This window comes from Pituophis catenifer, unplaced genomic scaffold (genome assembly GCF_029215685.1).
Source record: "Pituophis catenifer annectens isolate HBS135680 unplaced genomic scaffold, rPitCat1.0.hap2 SCAF_2, whole genome shotgun sequence".
NCBI lineage: Eukaryota > Metazoa > Chordata > Lepidosauria > Squamata > Colubridae > Pituophis > Pituophis catenifer.
The window spans coordinates 90611618-90626201 of NW_027256882.1; the positions used below are offsets into that span (position 1 = coordinate 90611618).

The 14584-nt window shown below is 42.6% G+C and overlaps 1 protein-coding gene across 1 annotated transcript in view; it reads right to left on the reverse strand.

The window, feature by feature from the left end:
- Positions 1-9809, reverse strand: part of CDHR2 (cadherin related family member 2) — a 42935-nt gene extending 33126 nt beyond the window's left edge. The window contains exons 1-4 of the mRNA XM_070933802.1: positions 9790-9809; positions 6276-6340; positions 4233-4301; positions 3467-3606 (exon numbers count right to left, since the gene is read on the reverse strand). Of these exons, the coding sequence (XP_070789903.1) occupies positions 3467-3606; positions 4233-4301; positions 6276-6340; positions 9790-9809 (294 nt within the window). The remainder of the gene's footprint in view (positions 1-3466; positions 3607-4232; positions 4302-6275; positions 6341-9789) is intronic.
- Between the last annotated feature and the right edge of the window lie 4775 nt (positions 9810-14584).

Sequence of the window (14584 nt, forward strand, 5' to 3'; positions counted from 1 at the left end):
AATTGGTCAAAACTGTACTATGCATGGAGCAATCCTATCTAAAAAGGATGAATTAAAGAGTCTGAGTAAGATGCAGCATAAGAGGCAATATGGTACTGGAGGGAGTAACGCTTTGGTTATCGAAGAGGGTATAAAATCTAGTTTATTGAAAAAAATTAGAACACCAGTTTTCTCCCCAGTATCTAATTGAGAACTTAAATGTCAAAGATGTAATTTGTCCTTTAACGTGCCAAAGGTCTGACAGGTAACCAATGTGACAATGTGGAAAAAGAGATGGATGGAGCTGATTATAAGGTAGACATACCCAAACACACATACCACAGCACCAGCAATGCTGCCAATCAAAGAGCAGCATTGGATAGGTGGGGGAGGAGGAGTGGGGGGGACAAAATGTCTGCCTGGAGCTCTCTGCAGCCATAGGCCTCATGAAGAAGAATAGACTGAATAGTCAAACTCCAAGCCCAGGAGTACAAGTAAAGAGACAAACTAGAAAACTGGAGTGTGCAAACTGGTTTTTCCTTCCCTCAGAGCTGGCTCTAAGGAAAAGTTCTTCTACTGTTTCCTCAGCTGGAGCCAAGTTTTGTAAGAGAAAAAGGGTCAAGAAGCCCAGCTGGAAATGCAGAAGCAGCAGCAGCAAAGAAACAGCCAAGACTCTGACAGAGAAGAATGGAAAGAAGAACCTAAGATAACAACAGATTAAAAGATACTTTGAATTCTGAAGTATATCTCTACAGAGAGTGGCCATAGGGAGAGAGAGGGCTTAAGATAAAATAAATATGGAGATCAGTAATAAACGAATATATTAAAGACTGAGCCTAGAAAAATATAAAGACATAGTAAAATTTAAAGCACAGTGTAGATAAAAAGCCAGTAGAAATACCATCTTTTATGAGTAAAGTATTAATTTCTGAACGAGTTGAAGGCATTTATAATTTACAATTCCTATCTCTCTTTTTTTGCAATCTTTCCTTCTTTTCTACAACAAGTCTCCATCAGTCACTGAAGAAAGATTCAAAAAACAAAACAAAACCCAACAGTCTAAATTTCCAGTACTTTGTGTCTTTATTGATTCTGGGTCAATCTGATTTACTTCCTGTTCAAAAGAAGATTTTGTGAAGACACCTTTTTAAAAAAAGAAAAAGAAAAAAAGAAAGAAGGATACGTGTGGGAGATAAGTAATTTTTAATGTCTCTTTTGGGCAAATTAGAGGCAATGGTAATCCAAGAAAAAAAAAGATGAATATTAATCAAGTATCCAATACATTTTAATTTAAATGACACAAAAGAAATGCACAATGGAGCAAACTCTTAATTACACAAATGCACTGGTGGTACACTCTGAGCTTTCTGTAAATAACAAGGAAAAAGTTCTTAGGGTCACAACCAAGAATTCAACAAAGGGACAAATTCCCTGTCGGGTATAATTAGAAAGTGGTTGTAAATAAAAACTGTGAAAAAAGTAATGTCCTTAAATAAATATATGGTATATATGTGCATAATTCTGGCACATTTGAAAAAGGATATACAGTAACAGAGCTGCAAAAAGGGCAGCTCAAATTATCAGAACAGGGAGCCTGAATGTTTTTCTTGCAAGAAAAAAAAAACTAGAAAATTTGAAGTGTTTTAGCTTAGAAAAGGGCAACTTGGATATGATCAAAGTATGTGACTTCATGCATGACCTGGAGAAAAACAATGGACATTTTTTCTTCCCTCCTCTCAGAACATTAGGATCAGGGGTCATCCAATTAAGTTGGATGGAATGCATTTTAGAACAAAGAAATTACACTGTAATTAATTTGTGGAATTCATTCCTACATTATCTGATATTAAGTCTCTAATTCCGATAGCTGTAAAGGGTTGGATAAATTGATGAAGGACAGATCCATTGAAGTCTTTCAGGCTAACATGAGTTAATATCTAATTCAGGGGCAGTTAAAAGCAAATGCAAATGTACCGATAGAGTTGTGGAAAATTCAGAAGTACGAAGCACAACACCAAGGGGAAGAAACCATGTTGTTGTAAGAAAGAGGGATTCCTAAAAATAAGAAAGCTGTTTCCCATCCAGTAGTTCTCAACTTCTATAAACTGACCCAGATTGGAACCTGCAACATTATCCTGGGACACATATATTCGCCTTCAACTTGACTTGTAGCCAACTTTTTGGGAAGCTAAAAAGTTCTTGTTCATGTACTTCAAAAAATTTGGGGGGGGGGGTTCTTTTATTGCAATGTTATAAATCTTGGTACAATGTATTCTTTCAATGCAGATCAGTGGTGGGTTGCTCCTGGTTGGCCCCGGTTCAAGTGAACCGGTACCAGGGGCAGTGGGAGACTCTGCCCACTCACCCGGACATCATCAAATATCCTCTGCGCATGCACAGAAGCTTCTGTGCATGCAAAGTGGCCCGGGCGCAAACGAACCAGTAGCAAAAGTAAGTGAAACCCACCACTGATGCAGATGTCAATGCAATAAAATTTATGTAATATATTATGAACATTCCATTATTTACAAAGACTTACTGGTAAATAGTGAAAATAAATGACTTGCATATAGCCATATCTTGGCATAGGAAATACCAGTCTTAACACACTGAACATTAGCCTTTTTCTCCATATGCTCTTGTCACAGTCTCAGTGTGCCTCTGCCCTTTTTATTTCCTCTTTGATCTCCTTTTTACAAATTGATTGATTCCACTCACTCTCTGCCGCCATGGCAGAATCACCCAAAGTCCCTTCTTTGCTCTGAGGGGACAGCTAAAGAGTTCCTGTCAATGGCATCTCCTGAAGAATTGCTACTGTATATGAGGAATAGAGCAATTGGTTTTTTTCTTTTTTAAAGGCATGGAGCTTTTCACATGCCAATGTCCCCCCATTGACCAGCCCTTACTTTATTCAATTATCAAAATGGGGTTTATACCCTGAATATATATGTTTATTAAAATGTCATCCATGGTAGATTCAGTTTGCATGCCTACAGTATGTGCTCACACATCTATATATTTAACGAGAGCAGCCACGTCTTTCCTATCCTTGCATCATATTACAGGGATAGTTAAGGAGCAACAACAACAACAACAAAAGCATAGTAATGCTAGAAATAGTGCAAGATCTTTAACACAATGCTCATGTTTCTGATTTACACAGATACAAAGGAAAGATTGAGAAAGCCACATTTGAAATACAGGTAGTCCTTATTTAGCAACTTGTTTGCAGTTATGACAGTGATGAAAAAATAACTTTATGACCAATCCTTACATTTACCATCTTTGCAAGTCCATAAAGGAAAAGAAAGCTGAAGTAAGATATTAAATACAGTTGCGATTTCACTTAACAATAATTTCACTTAATGACTGAGTTGGCACTCCCAATTGTGGTCACTGAATGAGGTCTACCTCTTGTTCAGAAGGAGGTTGCCAGAGTTGCCATCCCACTTGCCCCATCCCTGGTTATGTCCCTTCATAACTTTACCTCATAATCCACAGATTGCTTCAGCATCACATTGCCTGTTCTACTATCAAGTGAGAAGTAGTAAGCATTTTCACCCCCAATGCTGTAGTATAATGTATCATTTTCAACATCCTCTGCCACCAACTGAAAAACCAAGGTGCCTGGAATGAAAAATGAGGGCCAGAAACAGAGAAGGTGGGAGGAAAGAACCAGAGAGATACCTGGTTTTTTAAAAAATCCTTATGGCCACAGACTCCCTCCCCCCTCCCAATCATCTCCCTAAAGCCACACCTTTTGAAAGAAACCTAAATGGTTTCTGGGTTCCCATTTTATTTTATTTATTTAAGTAATATAGCCACCCATCTCATAAAATAGGGACTCTAGGTGGCGTACAGCAAAATTAAAGCAAAAGTATTATCATTACATTATTTTTTAAAATATTAAAAACTATAAAAACAGAACCAAAATAACAAATAATGGAGGTAGGGATATTAATATTAACTTCGCCCATCCCCTGGGGTGCCCAGGTCTGCTAGCATAACCAGGTCTGGATAGACTTTGGAAGCCTCTTATCATGTCCTCTTACCATAATCCTCTTACCAAGTCCTCAGTATGCATAGGCTTATAGCTCCTCCATCATCACAACCACTGGCTGAAATGATGGGATTCACTGTCTGTTTCATTTATAGGTCTTAGCCTAGGAAGGCTATGAAAAATACCATTGACATATATAGAAATACTGCCTTTCATTTTTTGCATTCCAAACAAAGCTTTCTCCGTCACTAACCTATAGGTGTGTCCTCTGGCAACATAAAGGTGCTGTTCATGTTGAACTTTGGGCTATTGTTCGCGGATGCTGCATGAAAGACAGTCAGCTGAAATTATGATTTTATGAGCAAAAGACAATCCCCCACCCACTCACACCACCCAATCTTCTAATTCTTCCTTCATCTGAATTTCCTCATAATATCTTCTGCAATAGTTCTTAATATTTCCCAACACTCAACAGACTTAAGTCTAGTGTACTTAATGATATCTTTAACAGGGTGTCCAGAACAATCATGGTCTAGTTGGGGTGTCGGCAACCTATGGCTCCAGAGCCGCATGTGGCTCTTTGACCCCTCTCCTGCAGCTCCCTACCGACACGGTCCCGTAACCTGCTTTCTGCCCCGAGACACTGCCTCAACCCAGCCACGGCTGACGCCAATCTCACTAACACGAGGGCTAGCGGGGTGGGAATGTGGTCCAGGAGGAGGGTATGACAGAAAGGGGGACAGTCCTGCAGCTGAGGACTGAGCACAAGCCATGGTGGTGGCTTCCCCAAAGATGACCCTCCTCCTCCTTCTCATGCAACCCTCTGGCCGGCTGTTGCAGGGCCGGGAGGGTGAGCACGAGTGGGGATATTCTCCTCAAGCGAGCAGCTGGGCTCGGCCAACGCGCAGCAAAGACGTATGGAGTGGGCTGGTTGACCGGCTAATGGGTGAACGTCTTTGGCAAGGGCACTCTGGCTTTCTCTGAGCCTGATCCCTGGGGTGGATGTGCAAGGTTCGGTGGGCCGGCCAGGGGTGAAATGCTCCCGGTTCGGACTGGTAGCGATGGAGGCGGTTGGTTCGGAGAACCGATAGCAAAAATCCCTGCCCCCACCACCACCATGCCCAGCTGAGCTGCACAATCATCAGAGGCTTTTTTTTTTTACTTTTAAAAGCATCAGACAACTTAGCTTGGATCGTCAGAGGCATTTAAAAGCATTTTTTTACAACCTCTTCGCCGAAGAGGTTGTAGAAAAAATGGTTTTAAAAGTTAAAAAAAAAATTGGTCACGCCCACCCAGTCACATTACCCCCCCCACCAAGCCACGCCCACAGAACCGGTAGTAACAAATTTTAGATTTCACCCCTGGGGCCGGCCTCCTTTTCCCGCTGCCCTGAGCTTCATTACTCCTCCAGCTGAGCGGTGCTCTGGGAGGATGCTTTTCAATTAATGCCATCAGAGGGAGAGAATGAGAGAGAGGGAAACAAATGAGAGAGGGGGGGAAGAAAGAGAGACAGAGAGAAAGAGAAAGAAAGAAAGAAAGAAAGAAAGAAAGAAAGAAAGAAAGAAAGAAAGGGGAGAGGAAAAAGAGAGAAAAACAGAAATGAGAGGGAGAGAAAGAGAAAGAGAGAAATGAGAGAGAGAAAAGGGGAGAAAAAGAGAGAGAGAAATGAGAAAATGATGGAGGAAGAGAATGAGAGAAGAAAAAGAGAGAAACAAATGAGAGAGAAGGAGAGAGAAAGAATAAGAAAAGAGAGAGAGAGAGAAGGAGAGGGAGAGGAAAAAGGGAAAAATAGAAATGAATGGGAGGGAGGGGGAGAAAGAGAGAGAGAGAGAGAGAGAGACCCATTTTCCACAGAAAACACTGGGAGCCACAAAACCCTGGTAGACATGGCTGGGGGGGCTCATGTGGCTGGGGGGGAGTGATGAGTTGGCCACGCCCACCCAGGTTTTGTGGCTCCTTGTGTTTTCCTTTCTGTGGAAAACGGGTCCAAATTGCTCTTTAAGTATTTAAGGTTGCAGACCCTTGGTATAGTCTTAGCAAGTAAGACCCTGGAAAATGTACAGTTCCATCAACCTCCCTTCACTTTCTTTAAAAGAGGTTAAATAACAAAGTGCTTTCCTGATCTATTGTATGTTTACTTCAGTGTAAATCCTACATTTCTCCATGAGCAATTGTAGTGCCAATTGTAATTCTCACTTGATGATATTCTTCCATGCAGTGTCAAGCCTCAGTAATGTCTCAGCAGACATGAACTGGCATAGAAGTGGGGGAGGAATTTTTCTACAGAAAATCTTACCTAATGTCAGAAATAGAGAGAAAACTACCCATGAAAGCCAGAGCATCCTGCTGAGGCGAGGAGATCTGCAAATACAACAGAAAGGAAGGATTAACTATCTTGAAGATAAAACTGCCTGGTTGTTTGTAAGATCACATTCATTGCTGAGAATGTTATCCTTGGAAAGCAGGAATCATGTTCCTTTAAAAAATTTATCACAATGAAAAGGCAAAGAGAATTTACTCAGTTTTATGTCTTTATTATGCCTCTCAAGTATTATATAAAATCATATGTTCTCTGGGCGTAGTGGCTAAATTGCATTAGCAACAAAAACTTCCTATCTCTAACAATGTTTTATGGCATTACAAGCAAGAGAGTCTCTGTTTATCATTCCCTCTTATCAAACTGCCTAACGTAACCAGAAAAAATGTATAACATAAGGAGCATATTGTGCAAGCTGAAGAGAGAAGACTAATATACAAACTTATCCACACAGACCCAGAAGAAATGGGATGGTAAAGGGAAAACTCAATGTAAAAATAGAACACACAGAGAGGAAATTTTGTTTGTCACAATGTATTCAAGAAATAACTTCTAGAAAAATAAAGCATTAATGAAATACTTCTGAAGCAGTGGAAATTTAGAGTCAAATTTTTACTCAATGCAGGATTGGAATATTGGCTACTAGTTACTACTAGATTTCCAGGAAGACTAGAGGTGACAATTACTCTTGTTAATGTAAAGGAGCCTGGAAGGTTCCTGAAAGGACATTCAGTTCCTTCTCCCGTTTCTCAAGCAAAGCCTTGAGGATTTGGATATCACCCTGGAGCTTCAGAATGATTGCAAGGTCACTCCAACAAAACCATGAATGAAATGCAAGCACAGAGTCATTGTACCCAGAATTAGTTCATGCTTCCTTAATCCAATCTTTGAGAAAGGTAACCTAGCGCAAAAACTGATTGAGCTTCTGCATCTTTAATAGCTGGGTACAAGAGAGGAGAACACAGAACGGTTTGCTAGGCAAGCCTACTTGTTGAAATACCATTGCTACAAAAAGGGCAGGAATTCTGGCTTTTTTGCATCTGGCCACGCTTGACACACATGTCAGCCCACAATTCCTAAGAAATTAACTAGTAATGCTTTGGTGTCCTGCATACTGAAAAATACAGTTTTGCAGAACTGGAGCAAAACAAACAGAGGATCTGGTATGGTCACATATACTTGGTGCTGGCGCCAATAGGATCTTCTCAAACTGTTGATGTATCTACACCCTTTGTCAAGCCTAGGAGCTCCTAGGCAGAAGGATGAAAAGGTTAATATCCCAGCTAGGCATGGACTCTGGCCTGCTATAAAACTATTATGAATATTTATTTATAGTAACATAGAAAAGACTGATCTGGTCTTCTAGGTGGAGATGCTAACTCTGATCTGTGCTGGAAGCTAGTTCCTTATGTGGCTAACTACCGTAATGAACTTGAGGGAGGAGGTGCAATACTTTACTCGTGGTGTAAAAGAGAAGTACACCTCTAGAATCTGTGAGACATTTCCTCAACCGAGAATAACAATCCTACACACTATTTTACACCTCATCTTTCTAAAAACCCTGAACTACATGCCATTTCTCATTATTTTTAATTAAATTTTTGTTAAATAAAAGCAAGCAAACTTCAAATATGGATTAGGAAAAATAATGGTTTGAGACTGGGTACAATATGTTAGAGTTAATTTAATTTCAATTATAATAGCTGTCATAGGAAAATATTGTCTTTCTCATAATATACTAAAGCAAGAAATCAATAAGTAAATGGAAACAAAAGAGTCATTAAAAATATTTAATAAAACAGAATAGGAAATTAAATTTTAAAAAAATAATTAACGTGATATTATAATTGTTCCCTGCATATATATTTCCTGGAAAGAAATGGTGAAATCTAAATTCACAAAAATACGGCTTTAACCTGTAACAACTACTAGAACTACTAGACAGACTTAATCTGTCAACAGATGCTAGTTTGTGTCAGCCCCATCAGGTAGACCAGACAGGAAATAAATACGAGAAAATTACAATTCTGTTTTCTTGAAAGTATCTGCAATAACAGAATGTTCTGAGTCTGATTGTGTTGGACTTCCTCCTCCAGTGAATTAGGGAGGCATCTGTTTGTGTTGCTTCCAAACATTATTATGAATTTTAAAAACACTTTTGCCCCTTTTGCCTACGGAAAGGATCCTGCATATTTCTGCCAAGGTCATCTTCCTTATTCTCTACACTGTGGCAGAGAGCTTGGGAAAATTGGAGGGTTTCAGATCCAAGAAATCCACAATTCTGCTGTGAAACCACACTTCATTCCTGACCTGTTTCTTTCCTAGAAGAGAGTTCCCTATAGTGTTTTACTTTCTCTCCACTTGGAAAAACAGAAGGATTGTTTGGCTCCTAGGAAAATAATGTGAAGACTGAAGGATTAATTTACCTAGGGACCATAAATCAAGCAATAATCAAATGAATCAGAACAAGTCCAAGCATCAAAACAATAATAGTAACATATAAATAGGAATAGAAAACAGATGTTGTAAGAATGCCATTGGAACAGGCTAAGGGTCTTTTCTAGTCTAGTACTATTTTCAAATGGGATCAATTTCTCTAAGAATAAATGGGAGATGATATAAATGTCACTTCTTGTTGTTTTCCTTCATAATTTATCGATCACGGATATACTACCTCAGATCAAGGCAGCTTCATTTATCCATAGGCTTATCTTCTACAAAGAAGCTTCGGTATTTGAAAACAATCTCTTAAGCTGGTAACCATCATATTTTGTGTTACATAACAAATTATTGATTATAGAAAATACTGAATCTGCTCAAAGCGAATTCCATTAAAGTACATAATTATAAAAATACATAAAGATCAAATAAGGTAGGATGTGGGGGTGGAGAAGAGAGAAACAACCTGGCACCTTCTATACCTGTGTTGGATAATATACTCTCAGTCATAGAAATATTAGCTATTCTGTTGGAAGAGACACAGAATTAGGGAAAGCTGCTTTGGATCTCTACGGCTAAGAATAAATGTGATTTTAAAATGATGCAGAGAGCTGCCTTTGAAAAAATATTTTTGATTAAATCAGCATCAGGAACTGAAAGCGAATACTGTATATGCTAAAATTTATTATCATATATGCTTCCCATCTCACTGATAATGCCACCCTGGGTGGAGCTAATAGAAGCTAATTTCCATTGGTTGTATGGCTAGTATACTTAAGCACCTCAGCTCTTTTGCAAGCAAGAATCCATACAAGATATACAGTAACTCAGGCAGGCCTACTACCACAGATTCCTCGTTCAGTACATACAGTACCATCCCATTGATCCTAAAGGATATTCAAGTTTAGCACTCGCTCCTTATGCAGAGCCCTTTCCTTAGAGGGGTGAGGGGCCATGGCCCCCTTCGTGCTGTAGTAGGGCCGCCCAGTGTCATTCTCGTCTCACTTTCTCTAGGCACAGCTCTGAGGGATAACCAACAGCTCCCAAGTCTTACCTTGAATCATGCAGGCTCATGGGGAATTGCCCAGTTCTTTTGCAGGTGATGGAAGTCTGAGTGCCTTATGCAGACTTTGGCTCCTGTTATAAATTAGCTCATCAATCATTAACTGAAATGAGTAGATAGAAAAGTTCAACTCTCCTTCCTTGAAAAATCTTCCTTTTCAGATTGTCGTCAGTGCTGAAGTCTTGTTTATGCATTAAATTGTCCTTTATGATTGGGAAGGGAAGCTTGAAACTCCTGAGGCTTTACATGACTTCCACCCCTATTCTTGCGGTGGCGATTTCTCTATTTTTACACAGCGCATGCCCTGCGTTCTCCTTTCCGGTTAGTCTGACCACCATGAGACTCTGAGTGCTCGGTTTCATCTTTTATTGGGACTCGTATTTGGGGTTCAGACCCTCTACTTGGAATTGAACTCATGGACCACTGCACTTTAGATAGCTACCGGTACGTACAATGCATTCCTTAAGAGCTATCAAGGTTCTGGCCCTCAGTGGTTGTAGGAAGGGATATATAGAAGTGCCATTAGAATTCCAATTAATCAAATTGGAATCTAAGAATATTGAATACTGGTAAGGATAAAATATTGACTATATTAATAAATAGGATGTCAGTATACATAACAATTTAGTTTATAAGAATGCTCAATATGGTTACACAAGAATAAGAGAATGATTAGGAAGATTGAATTTAAAAGTAAAGATAATAGTCGATGCAGAAAGTTGTAAAATATTATATAATGTTATTTATGTTTTGTATTTTACCGTTTGATGTATGTATATGTTCTTTTTTTTTCTTTTTCTGTGTCTTTTTCTATTATGTTTTTAGTTTTAAAAATGTAAAATATTCAATAAAAATTATTTTTTTTAAAAAAAAAAAGAAGTGCCAGAAGAGTGCTAGAAGGGTATCCACATAGTTACAACTATTCGTTTAATTATTTATTTATTTATTTATTAATTATATTTCTATACCGCCTTTCTCCCGTAGGACTCAAGGCGGTGTACAGTCAAGAAAAATATAGACACACAAACATCATAAAATTGCTAATTAAAATTGTTACTTAGTTTGGTCAATTAAATAAAACCCAGAATTAGATAACATTTAAAAAATCATTTGCATGTTTGTATGTTTAGCCCTGCCTGTTGGAACATCAGGGTCTTGAGGGCACGGCGGAAAGCACGGATATCAGGGATATTCCGTATCTCCGGGGGCAGTTCATTCCAAAGGGTTGGAGCCCCCACAGAGAAGGCCCTCCCCCTGGGAGTCGCCAGTCGACATAATTTGACTGACGGTACCCTGAGTAGTCCCTCCCTGTGAGAACGAACTGGTCGGTGGGAGGCTATTGGTGGCAAAAGACGGTCTCGTAGGTACCCAGGTCCTAAGCCATGGAGCGCTTTAAAGGTGATAACTAACACCTTGAATCGCACCCGGAAGACCACCGGAAGCCAGTGCAGCTCGCGTAGGAGAGGTGTTACATGGGCGTAATGAGCTGCACCCATAATCACCCGCGCGGCTACGTTCTGGACCAGTTGGAGCCTCCGGGTGCTTTTCAAGGGGAGCCCCATGTAGAGAGCATTACAGTAGTCCATACGGGAGGTAACTAGGGCATGAGTGACCGTGCGCAAGGCGTCCCGATCCAGAAAGGGACGCAACTGGCGGATCAGGCGAACCTGATAAAAGGCACCCCTGGCCACGGCCGTCAAATGATCTTCTAAAGATAACCGTGAATCCAGGAGGACACCCAAGTTGCGGGCCCTCTCTGTGGGGAGCAAGATCTCATCCCCTATTGTCAGTGATGGTACCAGCTGACTATACCGGGACGCCGGAAGCCACAGCCACTCGGTCTTGGAGGGGTTGAGTCTGAGCTTGTTTCTCCCCATCCAGATCCGCACGGCCTCCAGGCAACGGGACATCACAGCAAGGGCATCATTGGGGAGGTCTGGGGTGGAGATGTATAGCTGTGTGTCATCAGCATACTGATGAACACTCACCCCAAAACCACGGATGATCTCACCTAGCGGTTTTACATAAATGTTGAACAGAAGGGGTGAGAGGACTGACCCTTGCGGCACCCCACAAATAAGGTGCCTCGAGGTCGACCTCTGCCCCCCTGCCAACACAAACTGCGAACGGTCAGAGAGGAAGGAGGAGAACCACCGAAGAACAGTGCCCCCTATTCCTAACCCCTCCAGCCGGTGCAGTAAGATACCATGGTCGATGGTATCAAAAGCCGCTGAGAGATCTAATAGGACCAGGATAGAGGAGCAACCTCTGTCCCGAGCCCTCCAGAGATCATCCACCAATGCGACCAATGCCGTTTCTGTGCTGTATCGTGACCTGAAGCCCGACGGATCCAGATAGACAACTTCATCCAGGTATCGGGGTAGTTGTCGCGCCACCACACTCTCAACAACCTTCGCAACAAAGCGAAGATTGGAGACTGGACGATAATTTGATAATATAGCCGGGTCCAGGGAAGGCTTCTTGAGGAGGGGCTTCACAACCGCCTCTTTCAAGGCGGCGGGAAAGACACCCTCACTCAGAGAAGCATTTATAATCCCCTGGAGCCAGCCTCGTGTAACCTCCCGGGAGGCCAGTACCAACCAGGAGGGACACGGGTCCAATAAACATGTGGCAGCGTTAAGCTTGCCCAGAATCCTGTCCACGTCCTCAGGAGCCACAGAGTCAAACTCTTCCCAGATAACGCTCTCAAGACCTGCCCCCGTCTCCTCCCCTGGATCTACCCAATCGGAGTCCAGGCCTTCCCGAATCTGAGCGACTTTATCATGCAGGAATTGTACAAAATCCTCAGCTCGACCCTTTAAGGGATCTTCCCGTACCCCCACCTGAAGTAGGGAGCGGGTCACCCTAAACAGCGCAGCTGGGCGGTTCTCTGCAGATGCAATAAGAGCGGAGAAGTAGCTAGACTTCGCCGCTCTTATCGCCACTAGGTAGATCTTAATATAAGATCTCACCTGTGTTCAGTCAGATTCAGATCGGCTTGTCCTCCAATCACTCTCCAGGCGTCTTTTCCGACGCTTCATCTCTCTCAGCTCCTCGGAAAACCAAGGAGCTAGACGAGATCGGCATCGGGTCAGAGGCCGCAAAGGCAGGACGCGGTCAAGGCCCCAGTAGCCGCCCTGTCCCAGGCGACCACCAGGTCCTCAGTCGAGTCGTGAGCCAGAGTCTCAGGAAATGGCCCAAGCTCCATCAGGAACCTTTCGGGGTCCATCAGGCGCCTGGGACGGAACCATTTGGTTGGTTCTGTCTCCCTGCGGTGGGTGGAAGTGACTTGAAAGTCCATGTGAAGGAGAGAATGATCAGACCATGACAAGGGCTTGATGTCTATATCCCCTATTCTTAGATCATTCAGCCACTGATCAGAGATAAAAATCAAGTCCAGAGTGTGATTCCCCAAGTGGGTGGGGCCTTGAACTACCTGGGTCAGGCCCATGGCCGTCATGGAAGCCATGAACTCCCGAGCCGTCTCCGACATCTCACCAGCAGATGGCAGGTTAAAATCCCCCATAACAATAAGTCTGGGGGTTTCCACCGCCACCCCGGCTATAATGTCGAGCAGCTCAGGCAGGACCGCTGTTACGTGGCAGGGAGCCAGGTACGCAATCAGTAGGCCCATCTGAATCCCCTGACCCCACTTCACAAGGAGGGACTCACATCCGGCTATCTGAGGAACAGTGGCCTCCCTCGGGCAAAGACTTTCTCTAAAGATTGCTGCCACTCCCCCACCCCTTCCCTGAGCCCTTGGCTGATGGAATGCACGGAAACCTGGCGGGCACATTTCCACAAGGGGAACTCCTCCCTCCTGGCCTAACCAGGTCTCCGTAATCCCTGCCAGGTCAGCACCCCCCTCTGAAATAAGATCATGAATGAGGGGGGCTTTATTTACCACTGACCTGGCATTACATAACATCAGCCGTAGACCCAGGGTCTGAGACTCTGAACAACCCGGGAAACGAGCAGTGCTTTGGGGGTCGGAGTGGGCAATCGCTCGTAAACATCGAGTGCGCACTCCCGAAACATAATATGGCCCCCTGCAGCCGTCATATCTGCCCCTCCCACTTACTATACTAATGCCCATTGCTTCATCCCCCTGCATCCTTGTCAGATTTCTGTCCCCATCCTCCCCACCATGATTATCAGACCCATTACCCCTTTCAGTGGATTTATGGATCCCCCCAGATCCATTCCCACAATCCCTCCCAGAACCCCTTAAAATAGAACTTAAAGATTTATCTAAAAACCCCCAAAGCCGTCGGTTTTTTGCAAACCACCTCTCAGGGTTCCAAAACCCGTCCTCAAGGGCGGCCCTTGATAACTGAGAGGGCCAGACATGCGAGAGGGGGGAATCTCGCAGTGCAAGGAGCTCCGCAGTTGAATACATCAAAGATAGGAGCGAGTTGAAGGAGATGAAGGATCATTTTCTTCTAAGAGTGTTAGAGATGGTTAAGACAGGTAATTTAAAATAAGGGAGGAAATAGATGTAAAAGGGAGATCAGTAAGTTACAAATGTCAATACATCGGAACATCATCGCCCTCTCACGACGATGGGAAGTCTTGTGGTTGTAGTAAGTCCATCCAAAGGAGGTGGGGGTAGAGGTCTCAAAAGGTTGTCCTCTCACAGCGACCAAACCATTTGAAACAAACAAAGAGAAGGTGGTCTATCTCCCCATAATCCAAGACTCTCGATGTCTGTATCTCCTCCAGTCCTGATACCAGCGATGGCCGAGGATTAGATCAAAAAAGTAAGGCAGAGCCACTGGACAAAGTA